General features: G+C 38.4%; 1 protein-coding gene across 1 annotated transcript in view; it reads right to left on the minus strand.

Annotated features, from left to right (window-relative positions):
* The window catches only part of LOC121941934 (VPS10 domain-containing receptor SorCS1), a 180,514-nt gene extending 157,444 nt beyond the window's left edge, over positions 1-23,070 (minus strand). Inside the window, exon 1 of the mRNA XM_042484952.1 lies at positions 22,281-23,070. Coding sequence (XP_042340886.1) covers positions 22,281-22,958 — 678 coding nt within the window. The 5' untranslated portion in view covers positions 22,959-23,070. The remainder of the gene's footprint in view (positions 1-22,280) is intronic.
* Between the last annotated feature and the right edge of the window lie 3,392 nt (positions 23,071-26,462).

Consider the following 26,462-nt stretch of genomic DNA (forward strand, 5'->3'; position numbering starts at 1 on the left):
ATTGCCATGACCAGTGGTCTCCAGAAGGGCTCAGGGGGAGGGCTGAGTGATGTAGCGCCATGGAAGGGCCATCTGGCCTGAAGAGCGCTACCTGACTCCAGCCCCTACACCGGGGCCACGGGCACCTGGTAAAGCTGGCAAGGCACGCCTTGGCAGCTCGCCAGATATGGAAAGATACCACTTCTTTTTGGACGGGCCCACTCAGCATGGAGGTGCTCTGGCTGGAAGGTTACCAAACGGTGCAAAGGAAGTTCAAAGGGCAACTCTGCTGGAGCTTCATATGCAAGTCACACCAGAAAAACACATCTAACTGAAAAAGGGATGCTTTGAAAAATTAAGCAGCCTCCTAAGTGGATAAACTAAGTTTATGTTTGCCAACATATGGCAACTTTTTGTCAGCATTTTATGTAGTTGTCCGCCAGTTAAAAAGGACTCAAATGTTCGGTGGGAAATATGCCAAAATAAATAGATAAAATCATTAATAGCACATTAAGCAGACTAATATTGAGTATATAAATACAGTATGTTGCTAAAATAACTGTAAACTCGTAATATGATGAACAGAATTTAGGATTTTGATAGCGGATTGATCCGTTTATACACCAAAGCAGTACAGAGAGAGACCCTGCCTCTCAAGAGCCTCCACCACATTCACGACTGTAACGTCTGTGGTCGTGCTTAGTGTAGATGACGGTGTCACAGATCATGTTTTCCGGGAAAACCTTCAACACACCATGGGTCTTTATGTACATCAGACAGGGGTTACGCTTCATGTCGAGCATGCCGAGCCAGAAAGCGGATAGCAGGCTTGGCGTTACCCAGGATGTTATTACGGACGAATTTGCAGTGACACTTTGGTGCCTCTTTTTTCCTCCTGCTACTCATATTCTGTGATTAGTCACTCTGTACAACGGACCGCTTCTTTTTTTCTATCCTATTTTTAAGTTATTTACTTTGACGTGCCTCGAATGTATGGAGGCTCGTAGTGTTGTGTCTTATTGCTTTTAAAAATAGGTAATTAAATGGCTATTTAAAACATGTGCTTGGTAGTTATTCTTTATGGCCATTTTGACTCTAAAATAATGTTTAGCCGAAACTCTGCTCCATATGAATCAGTGAATTGTTTCAGTGATGGTCCAAATGTCAGGACAAGCAATTAACACAGATAAAAATTTGTCATTGAATTGTAAAGTAGTACCAACACCAGTGTTACAGATTACACAGATGATTTTTCAAGAATATATATTCGTATATGAGGCTCAATATCTGTAGAGTTACTCTGATGCAAAACAAAGCCAACTGTTGAACTTTTATATTAAAAGCATAAGAGCAACTGGTTGACTTTCATTATGAAGGAAATGCAATATGTTTATAAATGGGGTTAGCACTACCACACTGTTCATCAAAAACGCATGCATAACAACAGTCAGTTTAGGGATTTGTTGGATCAGTCTGAAATGTTGCAGGTAGGAACACAACAGGAGTGAGGTAACCACGTCCTTTTCCCTCATTAACGCTATCAGGCTCCCGAATAGCATTGCATTTGCATTCAAAAATAAAACAAACAGGCACTTTTGCATTTAAGCTTTGACACCAAATGTTTCACTCATGTCTTACTCTTGTCACATGAAAAGTGAAATATGAATCCTACTACTCTGTGCTGCGACTCTGCTGCTGCCTCTGAATGTAGCAGACACTTTCAGTTTATAATTGTAGCAACCATAATTTGACTAGTTATTAATTATAATTTAGAAAAAAACTAGGGGGGCACCACCACACACACCATGTATATCATGTATAATAACACCGTTTACAGATAATTTACTAAGACCAAATTCAATTGGTGAAGGTGAAACACAGTTTAACGGCTTTTCTGAAACATTGACAAGCCTCTTAAAGCTACATTTTTGAGAGGCATAGGCTGACAATATTCTTTATTTATATCATTGTCTATAAACCCCACAAGAAGAACAAAATCTTCAATGTCTATCTCTCATTTTGACAATTAAAAAATTTAAGATAATGAGCAGACTATTTCTCAAGGTTATGTCTGTCCGTTAAGGGCGGTAATGCTGCTATTAACATGTCTATCAAAGAGGGCCTTTAACTGAAGACCCACTAATACGGATAAATAATTTAATTCAATAATCCAAAAACTTGATTTCTAATTAAACTTTATGATTACCACTTCCTGTAAACGGATTAAATCAGAAAAACTCATATTGAGAATAATCACAGTGAGTGTGCAAAAGATAGCGTAAGTGATGAGGATGCATGTCGAAGTACCTCCTGTAGATTCTTAGTATATTACAGGTATTGTCCTAAATTCACCAAAGTACTCCTCTCCTCTGCCTCCCACGATCACACACCTCCATACCGAAGCACTCGGACAAGTGGTGAGTCAAACATGTGAAGTGCTTCCTAGTGCTCACACAAAGATTATCACATGGAGTATCGCCTTATCTCACACGGATGAACTTGAGACTTCTTTATATACATCACCCCGGCAGCAGAAAGTATGAAAGGTGTGACGCACAAAGGCAGTGCTCAATGAGGCGTGACGGCCACGCATTTTTTTTTTCTTTTTTTACCTGCAGTGGGTTGAATTCTTTTCAGCCTGTCTCTGCCCTGGAAAGGATTCTTGGTGTGATATAGTTCCACTTTATGAGGTCCCTGCTGGACTCTCCCACTGCTGAGAGGATGAACAGAAAGGCTTAAAATGCTAATATGTTTATGCCTGATGTAGTTGCACTTAACCTATTAACCTATCTATCAGCCTGCCACCGGCACTCCACTGCCATGCACAAAAAGCACAACCAAAAACAGCATTCTAACTACATAAAGAAAAAAAAAACCTTTCAACAACTTTGATATGGGATGTTTTCTTGGGGCTTTTGCATCTGAAAAGAAATGAGAATTGTGATTACACAAGCAGTCCAAATAAGAATTCATATTATGTAATTTCTCTTTCTTAATCTATATTGTTATTTGAAGGCTTTTATTTGACATGGGATTTCATTTCTTTCTTTTTATATTTATTCTCAACTTTCTTTCTATTATATTTTATTTAAAAAAGTCTCATCATCTTTTGCTCTGATTCTCTGTTTGTGCTATGATTCGATGATCAATAACCAATATCAATGATGCATTTTTTTTTTAAGAATCCATAGCTATAGCTTCATCTAACTTCTTAAATTACTTGCTTCTACTTTAAGTTATGCCCTTATTTTGAAATTCCCATTGCAAGTCTGTGTCACTGTTGAACAGCACCAGGCAGAAAATGGTGAGCAGCCAAGAAAAAAACAATAGGGATACTAACTCCCCTCTCAGAAATAAATCAGCAGTGTGGAAATATTTTGGATTTTGGAGACTGGTGAACAGACAAACCATATGCCATATGCAAACGATGCTGCCATGAGATAAAATGCTCAGGAAACACCGTTAACTTCTTGCTCTAGCTACACATTCAAGGGAGAAGGCTCTTAAACCAAAAGATGGGATTGTAGGTACTCTTAAGTGAATAAATTGTCTATTACTTTTATCTATGAAAGCTATTATTGAGCAGAATTTTTGACTTCTGTTAAAGCTATTTTTTGTCTTTGTGGAGTAAATTTAAACTAAACTTTATTAATTAATTTAATAATTACAATTATTTATTTATTTTTTTTAATTATATTTCATGGCAAAAAAACAAAAAAGTAAGGGGAAGCAGCTTCTTCTGTACCCAACAGTGTTAAATGATAGTCTCATATCGATTACAAGCCCATGAAATTAATCGAATCGAAAAATTATCATGGAAGACTTTAAGATATCAGCAAATTTATATCATATATCACATATGTATCATAAGAATCTATGTAACATTTCATTGTGATGAAACAAGTGATTTATACTATGTGCAAACTCAAAACGTCCTCCATATGTACCTGCTAGGGCTGGCTGATATGGGCTGAAAATTATATTATGTTATTTTTAGGCTATATCTCGATACACAAAATATCTATATCCATATCTCACTATTTTAAAATCTCCTCAAAAGCACTTCGTTAATGCTAGAACTGGGAGACAGAATCAACCATTACTTTTTCTCTTTTTTTAAACAACAATTTTGTAGGAATGACTATTGGTACTTTTTAAAAAATTTTTACAGAAAAGCATTTTTCATTAATAATCATTAGCAATGTAGATATAATTGCTAAGTGGGTAAAGGCAAGTATTAAAACATGTAGGACTGTCTGAGAAGTTGAGAAAAGTATACATCATTTAACTGTGAAAAGATCTTTAAAATTATGAAAAATATGAAGATATGAGAATATCCAATATCTAAGACGGTATATAGTCTCATATCTCTATATGATAAAATATCTTTATTTTGCCCAGCCCTCATATCTGCTGTGTTACTAAATTTCAAATAATTTACATTTTCACATCACTAAATCCATCAGTGCAAAAAAGTGATGGAAAGCTCACCACTTTGCTGCTCTGAGTTTCTCCCTAATAACACAGACACAGTTTTCACCCCCCGCTCGTTGTTTGTTCTACTTTGCTGTTCCTGCAGAGACATTTCACATTAAAACCTTCCAGCAGCTCAAAAAGCATATCAACACTTCCTTTTTGGGTTTGCCTTAAATGTAAAACATCTGAAAGAATTGTTTATTTTTATTGACTGTAGCTTAACATTGCTTAAAAGAACTGCACAGCAGAAGCAAGTTGAATTAATTACTCAATGAAAAATTCTGCAAAAGTCTGCTAAAGAGAGAAACTTAGAGCAGCAGAGTAGTAAGTGTGCAACACATTCTCATCCAAAGTCGTCACATATTGCCACTCTGCACTGGATTACCGCGTTCTTCGCCTTCTGCATCTGCTTTTTAAGCTCCGTGATGCTGCTACCGTGATGTCAACACAAGCACGTGGTAGGATAATGCTGCACGTGGTTAAGTTTAGGCAACAAAAGCATATACTGGCACGGATGGTTAGATTTAGGGAAAAAGGGCACATGGTAAAGTGAAGGGGGAAAAAAAAAAATCACATTCAGATGAGAAACACAGCAGGACGACTTCTGAATGAGAATGGGCTGGAGACACAGCCCTGTTGTTCCACTGAATTTGGGGTGCAGAAATGTACACAGTGCTAAATTACAATAAAACTACATAGGAATTTATATCACAGGTTATTCCATTCCCATCTCAATGTTTTTCGGCTGGCCGAGCCACACCTTGACAGTTATCTGTACAGTCCCTATCATTTTTTGGAATTTACATTATACATGAGATGTTATTAAGACTGGCTTTTTCTAAATATGATGCTGCTGTGGCTGCAGTGTCAACAGCTTTACTTTGCTGCTGTCTAATGTGCTCTGATGGCTGGATGCTGGCTTCAAGAGCCGTGACACGGGGAGCCGGGCTGATCAAAGCATCATCCGAGGGATACATGGTAATTCACATGGTAATGACAGGGTTGAGGTAAATGTGTTTAGACATTAGCAGATGTGGCAGGTACTGTATCTCCAGATGTCTTCATCTGTCCCCGGTGTGTCTTTTCAAGGATGACTCTATACACAGATGGGGCCTGCCAAAAAGCAGGAAGTGATTTCTTTTCTCCAGGCAACTATCCTTGGTTCATAAAACACATGGACACCTCTTGCAGGGCATTGCCAACGGCAAAAAAAGAAAAAAAAAGCTGAGGACTGTTCATAGGGTCTCTGCCAAGCAACAGCAAAGATATCGGACATTTTGATTTACCCGCATCTTTTGTACTGAACCATATGTATATTTGTGAATTTACTCCTGTTGATAAGATGTCTCATTTGTAAAAATAAAATACTGTAGTGGGGGTTTTATTTGGTTATTTTTATTTGGAATTTATTTGGCTGGTTGTATATTTATTTTAAAGATTTCTACTTCACAGAGGGCTCTACAGCAGCCATCAGTCTTAAAACTACAGGACGAAGCATAATTCTTTGGTCAAGCGAATCAGACTTCATATGAAAGAGTGTGCAAATTAAAGAATCCTTTGGTTCATTGCTACAGATTTTTAAAATATTTTCTAAGTTATGTCACTGAAACATTTTTTTAAATGTCTATTTTGACAAAGATTGTGGCGTCTTGTGCCTTGGGATATATATATATATATATATATACATCTATAGATATATGTATGTTATGATTTCCCCATTTTATTTTATTTTTTTCTTATTTTAGTAATAGTATAATTTTCTCGTCATTTTTTTCTTAAAGTATTATTTATTCTTAATTTTATAAAAATAAATTATTTTATTTTTCTTATTTTATTTGAAATGACAGAATGAAAATGGGTGGACAGAGCGGTGTATATAAATGTGTATGGGCATATAGAGGGCAAATAGGGAGAGAAGCATGGATATCTCATATCATCATATTCATGTAGATTTAAGGGGTCAGTCCTTTTAGTTTATTTTCTTTTTATCTGTATTAAATTTCATCAAAAAAATATGATTTTTTAAAATCATTTTATGTCTTAACAAAAAGAAAGAAAGAAGTACATGAGACAAAGTGTTTTAAGGATATTATGCCCTTGTCTCAATAAAAAGACAATTGAGGAAGCATTACTCTTTAACCTTCACATACCACAAAATAATAACATTAAGAGAGATTTAATGGGTCTGCAGAGCAACACAAATTGCTCAGTGACTACTTCACAGGCTGGTTACACTTCTGGCTTTTAAAAAACATTTTCTAGCCTGCCATTTGGATAAAAACCTGTCTACCTATTTTAGTTGTTCTCTTATAAAACAGACTTAAGCAAATGTTTCATATGTTAATTTATTTTAGTGTGTGCAGGGGGTGTAAATTACACCATACCCTCTCACAAAACTGCTGAGTGGAGTTATCATAAAAAAATAAAAAATAAATTAAAAAAGAACAGCGACAACTGACTATAATGGGCTGTTGAGAAAGAAATCTGTAATTGGATGCTTTTGACCCTTTGCACCCAATTGACGTGTTTTGCATCAGATCTGCAACACTTTATCTTTTTGTCATGATTCAAACTAAGAGAGGTACTCCTAATAATGTAGATGTTGCCTCACAAATCACCAAATTTTTTAATCCAGATACTGATGACAGAATTTATACTATAAGCCTTAGTTGCCGATGTTGTTATTTTTTTTTCCTCAGATTTGCTCTATGGCCCTCATAATGCACAAGATCTGAGTATTTTCATACCACAGAAACAGAGTGTTTTTTGCTCCATGTGCATCTGAGCAGCTTTTATAGGAATAAATGGGGGCTCACTTCCTTTGTCGTATCCAGGTCTTTTAATATATCCATGGGGACACTATGGCAACATTATATTTTCTGTTTACATCACCCAAAGCATGATGGAGTGACATATATCCATCAAATTTGGCTTGTTTTGTTTCAGGCTATCACTGCATTTGTTGACATCATAAAGGCGGAAAATGGTCCATCAACATGGAACAATACAGATTTGATGGGTGATAAAATCAGTTGGATATACAAGCAAAAACAAAACAACATAAATTTGCAAACTCATTGCAAAGTACTTCATAATAAGTACTGTAGAGAATGTAGAGTACAAAAAATGACATGCTGATCGGTGGCATTTCTTAGTGGCGCACCTCATCCTGAAAATTATCATTATATATGGCAATCCTAGCAAAGACATAAACCTGTTTGTGAAGGGAGTGAAACAAAGCAAAAACAGCCTAGGATTTATAATGTTACTACTCCTTTCCCATCCATCTAACTGCATTAACTTACAGAACTCATGTTACCTCCAGCAGGATGGTAAACCAAGTAAAACACTGAGGCTGTCAGGTGATTCTCCCCCAGCAGACAAGTGCATCCTGACATTCAGCTGCTCTGAATCTCTGCAATCTGCAAGGGATATCTATTACAGCTGTAAGACTGATCAACCTCTCCACAAAGGCTCTCTATCTGTCTTTTATCATCTTTCCATCAACGTACATCATAATCAGCTTTAAGTGTCAACTTTAGATTTTACTGTGTACTCTGACTTTTCCATAACCAATTAAAAATCATTGTGCTGATTCGAAGCACTAATGTGGTATTATGCGTTTCCAACTATTAGTCACCCACAGAAATTAGTCTTTTTAAATGCCACGTGTTTGATGAATATACAATCATGTTTCACAGATCTTAATTATAAGTAACCACAAAGACTTTGTGTCAGACAATTATGTGTAACTTCTCTAATGATGTTAATTGATATCAAATTATGAATATTTAAAACATGAACGCTTTATTCTTTAGTGTTTGTCTTATCACAGTTGGTAATTCACTCAGTTGTTGTGCAGCTGGTGTTACAGCATACGCACACACACATACACACTAGAAACTTGTGTACACTCAATGGATGCCCCTCTTGCCCTTAAAAACCCTGGCAGCTTACAAAGAAAATAATCACTGTGTGAACTTCACCACCCAACAGGATAAGAGAAAAATGAGAATAATGAATTGCAGCATAAGTTCTGAAAAAGCATGGTTTGTATTGTACTTTCGCCAGCAGCCGCATTTGTACAAAGACGGCAGGAAAACGCATTGATCATAACGAATAGTATTGTAATACCTGCTCATTAAAAGATTTGTATATTGTTATGTTGGGTCATCTGCTGATGCAGAGCCAGGAAGTGTGTGGGATGTTGTAAAGGCAGAGAAAAAGGAAAAAAGCTCAGTTGCTTTCACTTTTGAACATTAAGCATTCAGTGTACACCATGTCAATTTCAAGAGCATGTGTGGGAGACACAAGGTCTCTTCTTGAGTCTTATTTGCTACAAACGCAAACAGCACAGGAAAAACAGCTGCTCGACAAAAACAACATCCGCCGTGTGTTGAAAAGCAGACATGTATCCATCTTCCATTCTTCTTTGTGTTACTCAGGGTATTATAGGGCTATTTTTACCACTCTGCGTCTCCGTGTTTTATCAGCCTTGGTCAATTAACTTGACCAGCCGTCTCATCTGCTTCTCTCAGTCAGCGTGTTCTACTCTTGAAAAACAGCCTTTTTCATCTTCACTTTCAGACACATTCCTGCGGTTTACAGATTGCCAGAAATTCAATTTGTGCCACAGAAATGTCCCATGCAATTCTGAACCTGATCAGCGGGTGAGATGGGACTCTCTGCCTCCTGAAAGAAGACCTCTGACTGCCTTGCAATAGCTGCGAGAATCATCCTTGTCAATCTGAATTGCTACGAGGGCTAAGAGGTTTCAAAGGAAGCAGATAATATATAAACACCATGACCAGTAATTGAATCTCTGTGCCTCAGACTGAAATCCTGCAGTCAGAGGGTATCAGCTATATCTCCATGAACTCCATCCAGCAAATCTTACTTTTTCAGGTATTCTGAAGTAAATTTAACTCCTTGCTCTTACTTTTTACTCTCCATGTAGTGTATAAATTATATTTGTCCCCCATTACTGTCACAAATGTCCAGATGAAATCTGATCTGTGAGTGCTCCCCCTTACAGCTCCGCCTGTAGCCACGGCTCAGTACTCTTCTAATAGTGTGCAGAGCTGCTCTCTCTCCCACAAACCCATCACCTCGATCACCATCATTCACATCAAAGTGTCAATCACATCACAGGGCAGTGGGGCATCTGCAGTAATGTCACCAGCCGTAGCAGAAAATGCAGTGCACTGATATTTGCAAAGAGATAATGGCACTGCAATACAACGGACATGGATACAGTCAAGGCCAACGCGGGTTCCACTTTGAATCCAAAAGCAGTGGATTCACTTTGCTCCAAAGCTAACAAATCTTTCATCAAATGTTTCATCTCTGAGCTCCTATTAGCAAACAGCAACTAACAGGCCTCTCATATTCTGTGGCGGTGACAATGTCTTTTGAAATGACAGACTCTGCTTGCAGCACATTAGCACTTCAGTTCTGTAATATGGTTGGGAGCTTGTGCAAAGACCAAAATGAAACTCTTGGCTGTTGCTTTGTTAATGTCCTCACTGCAAAGAGCTGTCAATGACTAATTGTTAAAGATATAGTTTTACATTTTGGGAAATATGATTCTTTGGCATCTTGCCAAGAGTTTTATGAAAAGATCAATATCACTTTTGTGTTTGTGAATTAAATATGGAGCTGCAGCAAGGAGGTGATTAGCTCAGTGAAGTATAAAGACCGGAAGTAGGGGGAAACAGCCGGCCTGGCTCTTGTAGCTTCTAGTTTATATCACCACTGTGTGTAAGGTAACTGGAAAGTACCATTATTTGCATTAACATTATTATTATCTCTGTCTGACTGCTAGCATGATGCCATGCGACAGACCAAATCACAATGGGCCTCACAACCACACAAATCTGCAAATCATAAGTCACCTAGTAGCATAGGTAATGCCCCCTAAACACCATATAAGGGCATGTTTTGTGCCGTGTGCAAAGACTATGGTACATGACCAAGACTGGCGACATGACACCAAAAAGGCTGTTAGAAGAAAAGTAATTTCAACAGTAGAGAAGCTAATGTAGCGTTACTATCAAATAAACCTAAACGATGTAAATGTGATTTCAGGGAAATGTATTGAAGTATTAAAAGTAAAAGTATGCATGAAAAGATTTGAATACATTTAATAAATCAAAATAATTTAAATAATTTACAGGAAAAGCAGCAAGTTCTCATACATACAGTTTATACGAGAAGCTGGAATCATGAAATGTTTTTTGCATGAAAAATTACTGACATGATGAAAACATAGTTGCCAAATAATTGTCTAATTCATCAATTATATTATATTAATCATATATTTTGTTGCTTTGCCATTGATTTGGTTGAACCAAATTTGGGTCGAGGGACAACAGATGCAAATTAGCTGCTAGTTAACGTGAAAAATACACAATAAAGATAGGACAGGTCGGGTCACTGTGTTTAACTATATATCTTTAAATGCTGCAGTTACGGCTGAAAGCAGCAGGAATTAACAAGCCTGCTGATTTCACATAACTCCACAATTCAGATGAATTCCCAGCTGTCTACACAATAGTGTTTGTTGCTAGCGTCATGTCAGGTGATTCAGTCCATAGTCTTCTAGCTAAGATGGTGACATGTTTATGAGGTGGTACACTGAAACACAAAGATTGATCTTTTAATGCATCATAATTTACTTTCAGGTTATGTTAAAGGCAACTGTTGTCTCATCAGATGTGTATTAAAAGGTCCCCGTCAAAGTTTGAAAATGATTGAACTTAAAGCACAGCAGCCAGGTGTAAAATCCAATCTGGAAGTAAAGCCACATGAAGCACTACTACAAGGTTTGGTCTGTTCATCGATCCTGGCTAAAGGCCTCAGTATGCTTCAAACAAAGCACTTGTCAGATCATCAACAGGTCTGAAACCCCCTCCCACCACAACCACCTCCTTCCACAACTACTTTCCATCACTTTTGTATACAATTGGGTTCAACGCCAAGTGGGTGCCTATTATCTCCATTTGTACCAAAGGCACAATTTTCAGATAATCACGGAACTAACAAAAGGAAACCAAGAATAAGGGTTTACGTGAACCACCGGTCTCCTTCATGAGGTCCTCTATAATTTACGCTGTGAGTGATGACTTTCTGTGTAAAGCGTATAAGACAAATTCACCCCACTTACTGTAAATTGAAGAGGCAACAAATGGAGTGGGCTGTGAAAAATCACAAGTGGAAATATTGTCATGGCATGATTGAAAGAGACTTAAGCGGGAGAAACAGAAAGGTGGGAGCAAACGACACTCCAAGGAGCACCTAAGGGCACTTACTGAAATAAAGTGTGGGTACCTGAGGCCTCGCAGGCTTGGCTGAGAGTGCCCCAACATATTACCCACAAAGTGTAGACTTTTTGTCAGGAGCCTGCCTACAGGAAGACTCTGGCTACTTTAGAGACAGAGAGTTTTATAGCAAATAACTTCAGACTAAAGGAAATAACGTCTTATTTGTGAGCATTTCGCATGGGATTTTTGCTTCTAGAAAGATAGAGCGACTAGGAACCTAGTTTGTTTATGGGCATACGCATCCTGATGGCAAGTAAACGCTGCTCATTGGAGCGTGACAGTGTCCGCCTGCCTGATCACTCCCAGGCACGTCCCTAAAGGATCGCTTAGCCCACACAGTGGCTTTGGTTATGTTTGTTGTTTCAATGTGTCTTTTCTGTTTTTGTTTTTTTCTTCTAATTCTCCCCTCTCAGCAGGATGTGTTAAGTAACAGGTCTGAAAACACACAGATTAGACTGCGCTCACGTTGCAATTGGATGTTCACAACCTGATTTGGAAGCTTACATTGTAATTGCAGCGTTACACACGATGAGTGTGGCAAGGACACAAGGTGTGCGTGAGCTAAGTGGAGGGAGAGAGACAGAAGAGAAAAGGCAGGAGGAAATTTGGACACAGATTAAAGAAAATGAAATGAAACGTATCAAATGTGACCAAATCCACTGGTAAAGATTTTACATCCCCTCCTACAGAGGGATAAGACACATATGGCAGCATTAAGGAGTGTTGGACAGTGTAGACATATCATCTATAACGATGTCAGAGTAAAGATTAAAATGTTCATATTTCTACCAATTGTATTATTGAGATAAATTAGTTAAAGCCGCTAATCATCTGCATTTTCTATTTTAAAAAAACATCAATAATCTGCATTCAAAATGCGTTGTGTTGGCTGTAAAAAAAAACAAAACTGTGGTTTTAAGAGTGTTGGCAATACAAATCATTTTTTTAAAATCAAATTCTAAACTTCAGTGTAAACCCACATAAATTGCCGATTTCTTTTCTTTTTTTAAGTAAAACTTGAAAGTAACAGGCCCTAATAACTATTAGTCTGTCCTTTCAGCAAATCGAAGTAGAACACCCACTGAAATTGTAGATCAATTACTCTGTAAACCTTTAAAAAAAACAAAAAACAAACTCTAACATGGTATAAAGAACAAAAATAGTTTGTATTTTGTTTATTTCTGAGGAGGAGCAGCATTTACATTTGTGAAATAGTCCAGCTGTCTAAACTGGAAGGTGTTTTGTAAATTAACAAAAAGTTAATTTGTCTTCACTTAAGTGTTGACCAGGAAAAAGCCAATTAAAAATCTACAGAATTCAAATAAAGGTTTTTTAACCGTATCACATAAGAAATGTATCTGCTCCGTCTTTGAACTCTAAAGACACAGTATGTGTACATGGGATAAAGTCACTAAAAAAACTGGAAGTTCCAAAAGGTGCAGTAAAGAGGTTATTTACGAGTTCAAATAAAGATTTCACTACCCTTTAAGGCTGTACCTAATGTCACTTTTTCAAATTCGAAGCTTCTATTGATGTTTTTCGAATAAACCTTTAAATGTCTGTCTTCATATTTCATGACGTCATCATACTCAAAGAAAAAACCAATAACTGAACAAAAGCGGAAATTTGAATACAGTGTTTTGTCATGTTAAATAAATAAATAAATAAATAAATATCTTTTTTACTAAATTTGTATTTTTGGACTTTTATTGCAAATGTTTGGATCATGTGAGTCAGCAACAATCCTCCACAGTAACCCCTGGAATCTTCCTCTATGAATAGCAGCCTAATATTAGTGTAGCCTACTGTTAGGACCTCTTTGGGACAATTTAAAGGCCAAAAAAGCAAACTGCTCATTACTATATTAAAGTTTAACTTAAAATTCAGATTTTTCGTCACTCACACTCCATAGTATCTCTATTCATTCTGCTTAAAATGAGCTCAGTTTAAAACAAAACGCAAGTCAACAGCCACACTACCAACTCGCAACTGCATGCTTACATTTTTTTTTTAACATATTCACCATCTTAGTTTAACATATTAGGATTTTACATTTGCTTCTTACGACAAAACATGAAGTAAATCTGAAGTTGGGAATGTTATTAGTTTTGCCAGTAACTGGTCACAAACCAATGTATTTTCAAATGATGATGACACTTTGGGGGATCATCAAAGAAATTACTATTAATCTTGAGGGAAACATGAATGTGTGCAAAATTTCATGGCAATCCATCTTATACTTGTTGAGATATTTCAGGACAGAAGTGGTGGACCAACTGACAGACTGACACAGATGTTTGTATGGCCAAAAAGTAGACGTTTTTTATATGCACAAGAAACATTTAAGACAAAAATCTCATTACATGCCAACACAACCTTCAAGTCACTGTCTTTTTTCAACAAGATAACAAATATATTACAAACTCAACAAAGTATCAGATAATACTGCAGTGTGTATCAGAGGGTGATTTTTACTGTCTTCAAACCTAACCACTTTCCCCTGCTGCACAAATCTTGTCAATTTGGCATTTGTCTGTTCTAAATGGCACGCTTGATTCCTGCCATCTCAGATGAGCAGTTTGTAAATGTGTTAGATTTATAGCTTGTGTTACAATCCATGTGGCGTTGACAGCCCTCGAATGTCTGAAAATGGGCAGATTATAAAGGCTTGATGGTGTAGAGTGAATACCACTGCACAGCAGAGATGTGACTTTGGTGAGACAAATCTGAGCTTGGCGGTAAATTGGGCGTTGCCATGGCTATGGGAACGCATACACAATCAGAAATAGATTCCCTCAACACCTTGAGAGGTAGTGTGAGACTGTCAAGTGAGACGGCACAAATGAGTGAGTTTCTCACGACGCTTCGAAGAGTGTTATGTGATCAACTCCTCATTAACTGGTGGCAAAATCTTTGATAGATTACTTGTGTTTCTGAGACACTACTGTTGTCCCTGTGGGGGTTTAATTTTTTAATTTATTGCTTTTGTTTGCTTGTACTGGACTTGCTCCAGAGGGACATGTCCTACATAGGGTGACCAACTTATTATTGATCTGTCGCAGGACAGTAGACGTGATTTTGCCTGACAATATATGACAAACGCAAAAGAGAATGACTTTTATTAGGCTGTAGAAATATTGATTTTATATTAGATGGGATGCCTATTTGCAGTAGTGTGGATGTTAACCTCCTTTAAATGGTGATAGGCTTAATGAAATTATTATTTTAACGGCACTGGACCTATTCAGTCTAATAAATAGACTTGCGTTGACTGCGTTCTACGTTCTAGCTTTAGGTAGTGACCGAATGAATGAGATTGTGGATACAAGCAGCTGAAATTAGATTCCTCTGTTGGGTGACTGGGTTCTGCCTAAGAGGTGAGGTGCTGAGATATCCAGAGGGAGCTCGGAGTAAAACCACTGCTTCTTCATGTCAAAAGGGGCAATTGAGGTGGTTCAGGCATCTGATCAGGATGCCTCTTGGGCCCCTACCATTAGAGGTTTTCTGGGCATGTCCAAGTGGTTCCAGTCCCTGGGGCAGATCCAGAACGCACTGGAAGGAATATGAAATATATATTTTATATCTCATCTGTCCCAGGAACACCCCCTGATCCCCCAGGACAAGCTGACTGCTGACAAACTGTTGGGGATGTCTGAAGTACCTTGCTCAGCCTGCTGCCCCAGCGACCCAGCACTGGATAAGGCAGGACAGTCGTATATATTGGTAAAAATCACATTTCAAGGATAATAGATGTGAGAGGCAGACTGATATTCTCAAAGCAGAGATGCAGAAACGTCCATAGATTATGTAACAGAAAGATTAAATGCATTCCTACCGGATTAATGCTTCTTAAACTTGTACTTTGTGTTGCTTCAGGCCACTTTGAGCAAAGCCTTCTCCTTCACTATGTGAATGCAAAACTCTTGTCAGGAGCAGCTGTTGTTTACCTTTTCAAGAGGGTTATCTTATTGGCTATATTTCTACTTAGTTGCTTTAAAATGTTAAAGAATTATGGCTGCACATAAAGTTTCCTTGAAACCAATCAGTTTCAGGGGGTAAAAACGTTTTTTAAGTATAGAACAGGATTTCTGGAAGAGATGTGTACATGGTAAATATATAAAAAGACAAATAAAATCAAAGAAATAGGCGCGATGATCATTAACATGCAGGACATTTGTTATTATGTTCAAAATGTTGCACGAAACAGGACATACATTACTATGTCTGTGGAGCATCAAAGCTCAAGAGTAAACTTCTTAGACTGATAGACAATATGTCAACGTAAATCCATTCAAGTGACAGAGCAAATTACAAAATGCCTGACATTTCATAATGTAAATAATACTGTCCCAGGGCATGTTGTACATCCATCTGAGCAATATGGCACAGGCCCCACAGCGAGACTGCTCTTTGCCTGTAACCTTTTTCCTCAGAATCTTAATGCCACTCTGCCAGTAAAAACTCAGCGGGTATTTGTTTAATCAGTTGTATCTCTCTCTGTTGTTATACACTGGAGTTGGTTGGCTGTCGTGTATTATTCTGACATGGTGACGCAAAAAGATGAAATGCCTTTATTTTCTGAACCCATCCAGTGATAACAGATCAAATTACTGACTTAACTTTTTCAAGACTACAATGGCATGTTGGAATTTGGGATTTGCTGTTGGGTGTTTAAGCAATGGGTCAACTGAAGCCACACAAAGTAATCAAATTTGGCATTCCTCAGTGGTGGTATTTAAAAAGAGAGTTTGGCAGACAGCAGTACAAACTGATACCCCCCATAGATCCCACCAAGAGAGACTGGGAATAAAAGACTTTAACCAACAAATAGACCGCACCATTTTTGTTTTGTTTTTTTTAACAAGAATTGACTCATATTACATATCTCACTGAGGGATGGTATCACACAATTCTACAAACAGTGTCTTAAAAAAGTGTAACTGTAATAATTTCACATTTCTATTATGACATTTGCCTACAGTGGTCTTTTTCACTATCATGAAACATGCCATCCTTACAGCTACAGCTCTAACACGGCAGCTGCATGCTTAACTTTCATGAAATTATTTAATTTTAACACAGCTTTCAATTCATTGTCCTTCTTTAACACCATCTGGTTTCATACCGACTTAAAGTCAAATATGTTATGGACTCAACAACCTGAAAATACTGTCGTGTTTAGCACTATTAGTTGTAAGGAATGTAACTCTCAAGTTTCATCAAGATGGAATTATATAGCAATTGTATGGGGAAAAACATTACATGCTTTGTTGAGAGGCTATATTATTTATGGTTTAAATCACATTGTTCAATGTTTTCTGTTTTTCTGTAGAGCATATTAAGTTTACCTGTGTATGAAGTGTGTTATACAAAAATAAAATTGTCTTGCCTTGCCTATTAGTTAGAGCAAGCTATTCACTATCGTAGTTATAGTTATTAGAGAAAGCTGTTCTATCAACTCTGGTGTGCTGTACTCCTAATTGCTGAGATCTAAAAATAGGCATTACTGCCATTACTACTGTTGTCCACATACACAGCTCAATGCAACACATTCACACCAGTTCTCTGGGAGCTGTTAAATGTCTTTCTCAAGAGTGTAGGAAAATCAGTTATAGAAGCAATTTGAAATTAACTCCTGGAATGTAGTGAAATCAGTTTTTAAAAAAAACTGCAGTCACAGGTGACATTGTTTTCAAGGGTGAGTTAGTTTAAGAGAAGGTAACTTTTGGGTCACTGCCCAAAGTGGTACCAAACTTTGGTCATAATCAGGTCATGGACTTTTATTTAAAACTTTGCCCAAAGTGAAGTTTGAAAGAATGTTCAGAGCGGAAAACAAAGGGATGTAAATACACCTGGGTTTCTGTTATCCTGTCATTAGCGATTTTTTTTGTTTTTGTTTTTTTTAACTGGTAATATCTGTTAAAGTTCGACGAAGTCGAAGTCTAAATTCTACAGTCATAATGTGAGGTGAAAATAATATCCTCTGAGAATGCACAGGCCTAACACAGTGCCCTAACATCAAGCAAATATTTGACTACTGCACCGCGTTGCTAAACATTTCATGCACTTTGTCTTCACTGAATCCATTAACTATTTACCTCAGTGATGTCACGAAAACAAACTACGTACCTATTAGGAGTGCACTCAAGATCATATGTAACCACTTTAAAGATGGGTGACTACTTGCTTTCTTCTGACATTTTTACTTTTAAAGAGAAAACAACAGCGATTAGGTTTTAATTAGTTCCCTGTCATTCTCAGTCCAGCCAGTTTCCATCTTATTTAGGTCTTTCTAGTGAAGTGTCTCTTAAAAGGGGGTACAGGTTCCCTGGGGGGTACTTTTGAGTATTGCAGGGGCTTGTGAGATTTTTTTGTGTTAATTTAGAATATATCACCCATGCATAATTCCAAAAACAATTACTGTTATGAGTAAAATATATATTTTTTTAAAAATTACATTAGTTAAACCACATTTTATATGCAACACTGCTATTTTTAATGCAATCGTTAACTGCTGTAAACTGTCCACAACAACAAACCCGAACAATCATGTTCACTTCGCTGGTCAAGGGGCAAATGGCTCATAAATTATTGAAAAAAGGTTGAGCACTGCACCGTTCTAGGAAGCTGAGGAGGTACCGTGCAGATAATGCTTTATTTCAGCTTCACAAATCAGACACTCCTCATCCATTTCATAGCAAGAGACGAGAATAAATAGAAACAGGGTGTCCGACAAAAGTTCAGATCAGGCTAGTTAGGACATTACATTAAAAAAAAAAGACTAATGCAATCAATGACACCTGCTCACCTCGCATTCAGCTCGGACACAGAGTGAAGCTGAAGGAAATTCTTGTGTTCACACGTTGCCCCAATGAACCTAGACTAGCATATATTTATTTATTCTTTCAAAATAGCGTTAATATGCATGTAGGTCTATTGGTGGGAGTTACTTTATTTGGAATATAATAAGCAAAATTATTTTTCAGAAGTATAAATCTGCATGCCTCCATGATGTAATTCTTTCCATAGCCTACTTATCAATTGTTTTTGAGCTCAATTAACACAGACAACATTTGGCCAGAATTTCTCTCCTCTTTTACGAAATCCCTCTTCTAAAATCTTCCAGAACACATGGACCGGCACCAATTTTTTTTAGCAAACCCTGCACAACAATGATCATATTTCAGCACAAATTATGTGTAATGCGCTGATTTAAGCCCAAGGAATGCCCATTTTCATATATATTTCTATGCCTGTTTTAAAATGACATATTGCCATCAACCACTAAATTCAGTACAGTCCATTCAGCTGCTGCTGTGCGTGTATTTTTACTCAGAGTACGTGTTTCCCTGTGTTTGCTGTATGAGGCTTATACGACTCCTGTGGCCAATGTTTCATGAGTCATAATTATAACCTCCAATCCAATCTGACATACAGGCTCCCAGTAATGTGGGATGGTTAAAAGACATGATTTGTAAATGCCTTAAAGGTTAGATATTGAGAGCAGCAAAGCCCTTATCTGTATCCTTTTCACTTTAACTCCGTGGCATGTTGTTGACTCATCTGTTTATTTATACAGCGGCTCAGATTGTAAAGACCGAGGACGTCTGTTCCTGCTTATAACAGCAACTCTACATATTTAATGCGAGATCCTCTTTTCTGGCACGCCTAAGTAAGTTGTTTGCGTCAACTAAAAGAATAAGGGCAAATTGTTTCATAGTTACACAAGTAGCATCAATTCACATCGCTAAATCAAACAGGGCTGCTCAATAGTAATGACTGTTTTGTTTTGAGGGTAAACACAGACTGTCAGAAGCAAAAATTAGAAGGATTCAGGATTTTTCTCTCCCTTGCTTACACTGTAAAGTGACTTTTGTCGTGAGCTACAGTAGTTTGTGAAGCCCACAGAAACACCTGAGGCGCAGGATGAATTTCAGTCAGAAGCTTAGAGGAGGGCATGGGAGCTGGTGATACGTGTTTGACTGTAATTGGCTTTGTTACAGACAGGGCTAAGTGGTGTGGGTGTAACATCGAGCTGTGCAGTTGTGGAACAGTCAGGACACTGACTCACGGAAAGCAGTTCGAGGACAAACGTTAACTTTTTTTTTTCCTGGGGCGGCAGAATTTTGCGGACTAGAAAGACGCTTTTCATCAGTTTTATTGCCGCCGATTCTCAGCCCATGCTAATTATATTTTGACTCTGAAGAAAAAGAAGAAGCAGTCATGTCGAGATATCAGTGCTCGCAGCAAAATGAATACATTTGAACTGTGCTCCAGTGCTTTTCTGCCTAAAGACTTTCTTCTTTCCATGTTAATTAAAGTTTAAAGCAATAAATCTAAATTGCATTTAGTCTAGATTATCACTTGGGATACTACATAAAGCATGTTTATATAGGTTCTGGTTCATGCTCTGATCCAACACAAGGAAAAAAAAGCTTGCTTTTCTCATACTCCTCCTACATTCAGCATTTGTTTTCTCTAAAGAAAGCACAAAATGCTGCATGAAAGGCAGCTGGTAAAACAAGTAATAAAATTTGTTGCACCATGGATTACACTGCACAGAATGACACATTCAACAGCTATGTAAAGAAAAACACTCTAAAAGGACACAAGCTCCTCAAAGACTCAAGCGCAGATTTCTGCAAAAGTAAAGTTCAAAGAATTAGGCATTATGACTGGAATTTTATCTCCATCCTGTTCTCCTATTTGGGGTTTTTATTTAGCTATGATAGACCCTGCTGAAGATGTGCAACAAAAGGGAGTACAACTGCCTTTAAAAGCTAAACTAAAAAGGACATTATCATTACCTGCACAAAGACATCCGGCAATGACGTGGCAGCACCCACACAAACAGGAAATGCTCACTTGTTGTCCTGTGAGAATTCTGAATGTATAAGTGCACCTTTGGGCTGTGTTGACCGAAAATCTGCCACCATAATGCCAATATAATACCCAAGTTTCAATACTGTTACAAAAACAACACTCAAAATTTGTTATAAGTTGATGGTCAGAAAAATAAATGAGTATGTTTCTTGCACAAATGCCAAATGTTCTCTGTTATCCTGATATAAGGATTCACACTCCTTAACTTCATTGTAAATTAAATTTTGGAAAAATGTATGGATTAAAAAAGGCACATTACGATGCCAAATTGGACTCAGAGAAATTATGATAAGCATTTTTTCACCACTCTTTAATAATCACTAGTGGCAGCTTGCGATATTTTCCCAAATCCTTTTCTTTGAGAAAAATTACATTTTATTTTTTTCTACAAAAAGGAAAAGAAAACCAACATTCTCAAACATTATACATGAAATGCCAGCTAAATATATACATCTGTGACATCTGATGTCAGCTTTTTGTTCATGTACGTGATGTTTTACTAGCCACACAATGTTACATACACAGGTGTGTACCACTGAGGCTTGACGCCGAGCCAAGTGTAGCTGCAAGTGAGCATCTGATTTGTGCTCCACCCTGAAATACAGTCAAGAGCTGAACATTTTACTCCCAGCCCTGGAATCTGAACTGCCTCTGAATGTCCTGCCACACTGACAAAACCCTCATCTCCTCATCCCTGCCATTACATGAAAGGATTCCAGGCGAACAAGCGAAGAGGCTATGAGAGGAGAGGCCACGCTACAGCACCAAAGTTTGCAGCTGCTTTAGGCCTGTGGGCTCAGGGAACCTGGCTTCAGAAAAGGGAGGAGGAGGGCTGAAAATTGCTTAACCTCTCCCACAACCTACAGCGCTACTTGAAAATCCTGCCCTCTGGTCAGAGATGCTCCGCACTCAACAGGAACAGCTTTAGCACCGACATCAATTCAGGCTGCTCATACCGAAGAAGCTCTGGAGATAAAACCCTCTCTCTTTTTCTCTCTACCTCTTTTTTCCCCATTAAAGGGTTTTTTGGGAAGTTTTTCCTCATCCATTGTGAGGGTCCAAGGACAGAGGAGATGTTGAATGTTATAAAGCCCTCTGGGGCAAATTGTGATTTGTGATTCTGGGCTTTAGCAATAAAATTGACTTGAATTGGCTCCACAGATGGTCAGTGTCTCCCTTTACAACTTAAAAAAGCCCTGACCAGAGCTAAAGTGCATGCTTTGATTAGGTCCACTTTGAATTGTTAATAAATATATTGTAGTTTAAATCATTTTAGTTTAAACTATATAATAAAAAACTGCATTATTATTCTGAAACACAAGGATTCAACATTTGTTGTTGGAAGATGTGAGAAATTGTGAAATGAAAGAAAAATGTCTGACAGCAGGTGACAGTTTGATCAAAGCAGTGTGCCTCTTTTTTGGACTCTCTCCCTCTCCCTCGCTCTCTCTCTCTCTCACACACACACACCCACACCCATTCATCTTAAACAGACTGAGATTTGGTTTCTCTCTCTCTCTCTGAGGATGGTGTGTGCCCACCTGACGGCCCAACATAAGCGCACAAAAGGGAATCCTCTGTGGATTTTGCGCATAAAGTGGACATGATTATGTCACTTACACTGCTGTTCTGGCCGGACCAGTGCACCATAGCCTGGTTATGAGATGAATCTCCGGTCAAGGCGAATGTTGAACTGTTAAGTTTGAGCTCATCTTGCCTCGGACCGCCAGCTCTCCGCTCGTCTCCGCTCCAGCGCAATTCAGAGCGCGTAACTCTGCGTCCAGCCGCGGAGCTCGTGCCCTCTCCCGGGTCTTGACTCTGGGCTGAACCGGGGGATCTGTCTGTGTCAATGTTCCTTCTGGCGCGCTTTCTGTAAGAACGTGCCCCAGTCTTCTCCTGACTACTCATTTTGACATTGGAAACTTTCATCTTTGCAAACTCGCCCTCACCAATCTTTGCATGCACGTTGTCTGTATTCCGTTTAAGCCTCGGCTCCGCGTATTCCGCCCGGTCTGGAGCGCATTCAGCGGAACCGGCTGCGCAACGGAGCCGCCGACTTTCGCCAGTTGCAGCCCCGGATCTCCCTGCCTCGTCTCCCCGTCCAAAAACTTCTCCCTTTAATCCTGTTGCGGACTCACTCGTGTCGAATTTCAGCAGTAATTCCTGTGCACGCCACTTATTCCCAGGCTGGCATGACCTGCAAGTTATCTCAGCTTTGGCGGCATGAAAGAAACAGAGCATCACCAAAATCAAAAATGCACTGTGCCACTTTGGGCAAAATATGACCTCCCTCTCCATTGCTGGTGGCAGAGAAGGATGCTGAGGATGCAAGAAGTCCTTTTTTTGTAGTCCTGCTTTTCTCTCTGCCTTTTTCGGGGTGTAAATTGCCGCTCGGGCTGTGAAAGAGGAAGTGCTGCGCAAGTTGTGGCGTTGCTCAAATGCGGTGTTGTAAAAAGTGGTCCAAGTTGAAGGATTTGATCAAATGAAGCCCCGCACGCATGGGGGAGGAGCTGTGGATCCAGACTAAGAGATGGAGGATAATGTTGGACTGACTTCTCCATATTTGTTATTTTCCACCATATGGTCGGCTATAATTAAAGCAGTCAGTAATACAGTCATTTTGTTCTGCTGCTCTTTTATTTCTCCTCATAGACACATTTTTTGAGCAGCTATTCCTGGTGCTTTTTTTTTTTTTTTTTTACCTCCTGGTGCAGATTTTATCACCGGTCTCCCTTCAGGGAAAGTAAATCGCTTAATTTAGCAAATGAAACTGAATTATTTCACCTATGATGTGTTTGGATTCAGTCCTTTTAGGTCTGAACAGGGGCTTCCAGTAATTGGAACATATTAATGTGTTTCCAATTAGCTACAGTGTCAGATATGGTAGCTTCTATGACTTATTAAACAGCAATAAAGAATTCAACAGCCCACAAAGGAACATGAGATTTTTACACAATGCACCTCTATCCGCATGCATTGTGCATCTGATCTTGCATCCCTCCAGGATGATGTGATGCGTTTATTGTGTGTGCACCAGACCAGCTGAAGGCAAACTGGAGGACCACCTGTAAGGTGAAACACGCAGTCTGGACTACATAATGAATATTTAAACACTTTGCAAACAAAGAGATGTTGTCTCATGTCATGTTTAACTGTGTAATTTTGTCCCAAACAAGCAGCCAGAGCATCTCGGGCAACAAGAATTAGTGTAACTGGTGGAAAAAAACAAGGCCGGAAGTTCATCTCTTTGATTCCAGCCCTGCAGCTCTCCGTGCCTAATGACTGGAGGTTATGGTGATTGCTGATGAGCACAAAGGGATATACAAATGGTCACAGAGTACTACACCAGCTGGCTGCTTTCTAGTTCACAGCAGAGGATGCTGCCGAGAGGGAATAAAATGGGCAGATTGTGCCTTGAGAGGTGATTAATTTTACCACAAGGAAACATATCTATAGGCTGCTACAAATTAAGATTAAATAGTAAAGGATTATAAAATCAGAGTGTCACGCATCCTGTTAAAACAGGGTTAGGAGGAATCGTTTTCTTCCAACACATGTTGCATCATGTGTTCTGGAGAGTGCCGAATATAAACACATTGGTTTTAAGACATATGTTCACAATGACCCCATCTGTGGTGATTACAGCTCAATACTGCTCATTCTGTCACGTTCACTCTCCCTCTGTTGTTAGAGCACAGAGCTATTTCCTCAGGGTGAAACTACTTAATGCTACCTTTTTTTTTATCTCCATAGGAATCATGAGGTAATTTAATTGCATGCATGTTTTTAAATAAACATGGGAGGAGACTATATGAATTACATGAAAATCATGCCATTATTGGAAAAATAGATACTGTTGCTTTAAAAATGCTTTTTTTCATTGTGGTTTATTATAATGAGCATTAAGTCGGAAGAAACATTTTTGTTTTAGTGTTTAAATGGTCAGCCTAACTAAATCAAGTCAACTCTATAAATTATATTCTATATAGTTTCATTAAATTTGGGTGATTTGAGACCTTAAGAGATGGCATCAGGATGGCAATATTCTCCAGGAGGTGTCACAACAGCAGTGTTGACAATAACCATGGTAAAATTAAATATTAAAATCATGTTAATATTATACTGATCTTGTCTTAATACTGGAATTTCTAACCTCAATACAATACCTAGAAAAATATCTATATTCTGTACGATTTTCGATGCCACGGGGAAATTTACATTGAGGGTATATCATGGAATTTTTTTAAATTAAAACATAAATAATATTCTTGACAACACTATACTTCACATTTGATAATTTGTGTCTATATAATCAAGCACCCTTTACATAATTTCTGTTTATTTCTATCCTTACTTTGTCTGCCTCCCCCAGCATCACCTGGCTGCCTTTTCACTATCCATTAAGTATATTTGCTGTTTTTTTTACGATTTTGTAGGCTACAGTTATGGTTGGAGACATTCTCTCTACCTCTGTACACTCATATGTTGAGTGTAGGCTTCATGTATTTGCCAAAAAGAGACAAAAATGCACAATGAACATAGGTACAGTGAATTTGACTAAAAGTGTTGTTTTATTTTTTCAAATTTTCCAAAGATATTGCAAAAATATTGTTATTGTGAACTCTTTTAGCACTCTTTGTGCAGTGAAAATCTTAAATTGTACCAGCCCTCCTATCCTATGTTTTTAATGGTTAGGGAGCTGTCCTCGGTGCTACACCTGTCCACTTCAGTGGGGAGGTTATTGCCAGCGGAAAGTTCCAGCTAATGACTAATCATGTCAAAATATTGACTTTATGTTCCGTGCAGGTTTTGTAACCTTGATGAAATGTAAGGGGTGGCTGATGGGCCTGTAGCATATCTAAATTTCATGCAGAAGTTTGCTTCCCATCATACACCTGCAATTAGTTTTACACTTTTTATTTATTTATTTATTTATGAGTTTATATTAACCGTAACAACAACCTTTCCCTAACCATTATTTTTTATTTTTATTACATTTTATTTGTCCAGTGGTGGTTATGAAACATCATGTGAGATCTCACATTTATTTTGTTACCAACGCACAGCCCTGACACCCACAGCAATCGGACCTTACCTGATCTGATCCAACTTGATATTTTTACAATCTCCTGCATCTAACTGCACCGTTACAGCAACATAAAGCCACCTCGAATAATTCTGAATGGCTGGATACCACTAAAGGTAGGAGAGAAAATGTGTTTTTATGTAATGTGGGTGAAACGAGCCTTTATATTACGCTCTTAAAGTGAAGTCTGATTACACCCTCCCTTCGTTTTTTGGGAGCTATCCTCCCCGGCCATGTCCTATCAGAGACGTTAAAGATGATAAGTGTTGCCTCCTCTCACGGCACACAGCATTAAGCAGACATATTGTATTGGATTAATGGTGCTGCAATGGACAGGGACCACATGGCTCGCAGTCACTTATCAACCAGTCCTGTGGTGTATATGTGTGTGTGTGTGTGTCCTGCGGTAACGTCTCACACCGCATCATCTCCTGTCCCCGCCTGGACTCACCATCCATTCACAGGGAATCGATGTCCTGCCAATAGCAGAAATGGATTTTTGAGGATGTTGCAGAAGGCAATATGCAGGCCTGAGATGTCTGATTTGTATGTACCCCCTCGGACTATGAATCCGCAACAAGGCTGTAAGCTTCAGAACTTGGAGGAAAATGTTCTTGTATACAAAACTGAGGGCAGAGAATATGACCTCTGGCTTTCCAGAAATTTAACATAGTAAAGACAGCATGATTGCAAACCTTTTCAGAGGCAGCTGGTGC

This window comes from Plectropomus leopardus, chromosome 4, assembly GCF_008729295.1.
Source record: "Plectropomus leopardus isolate mb chromosome 4, YSFRI_Pleo_2.0, whole genome shotgun sequence".
Taxonomy (NCBI): Eukaryota; Metazoa; Chordata; class Actinopteri; order Perciformes; family Serranidae; genus Plectropomus; species Plectropomus leopardus.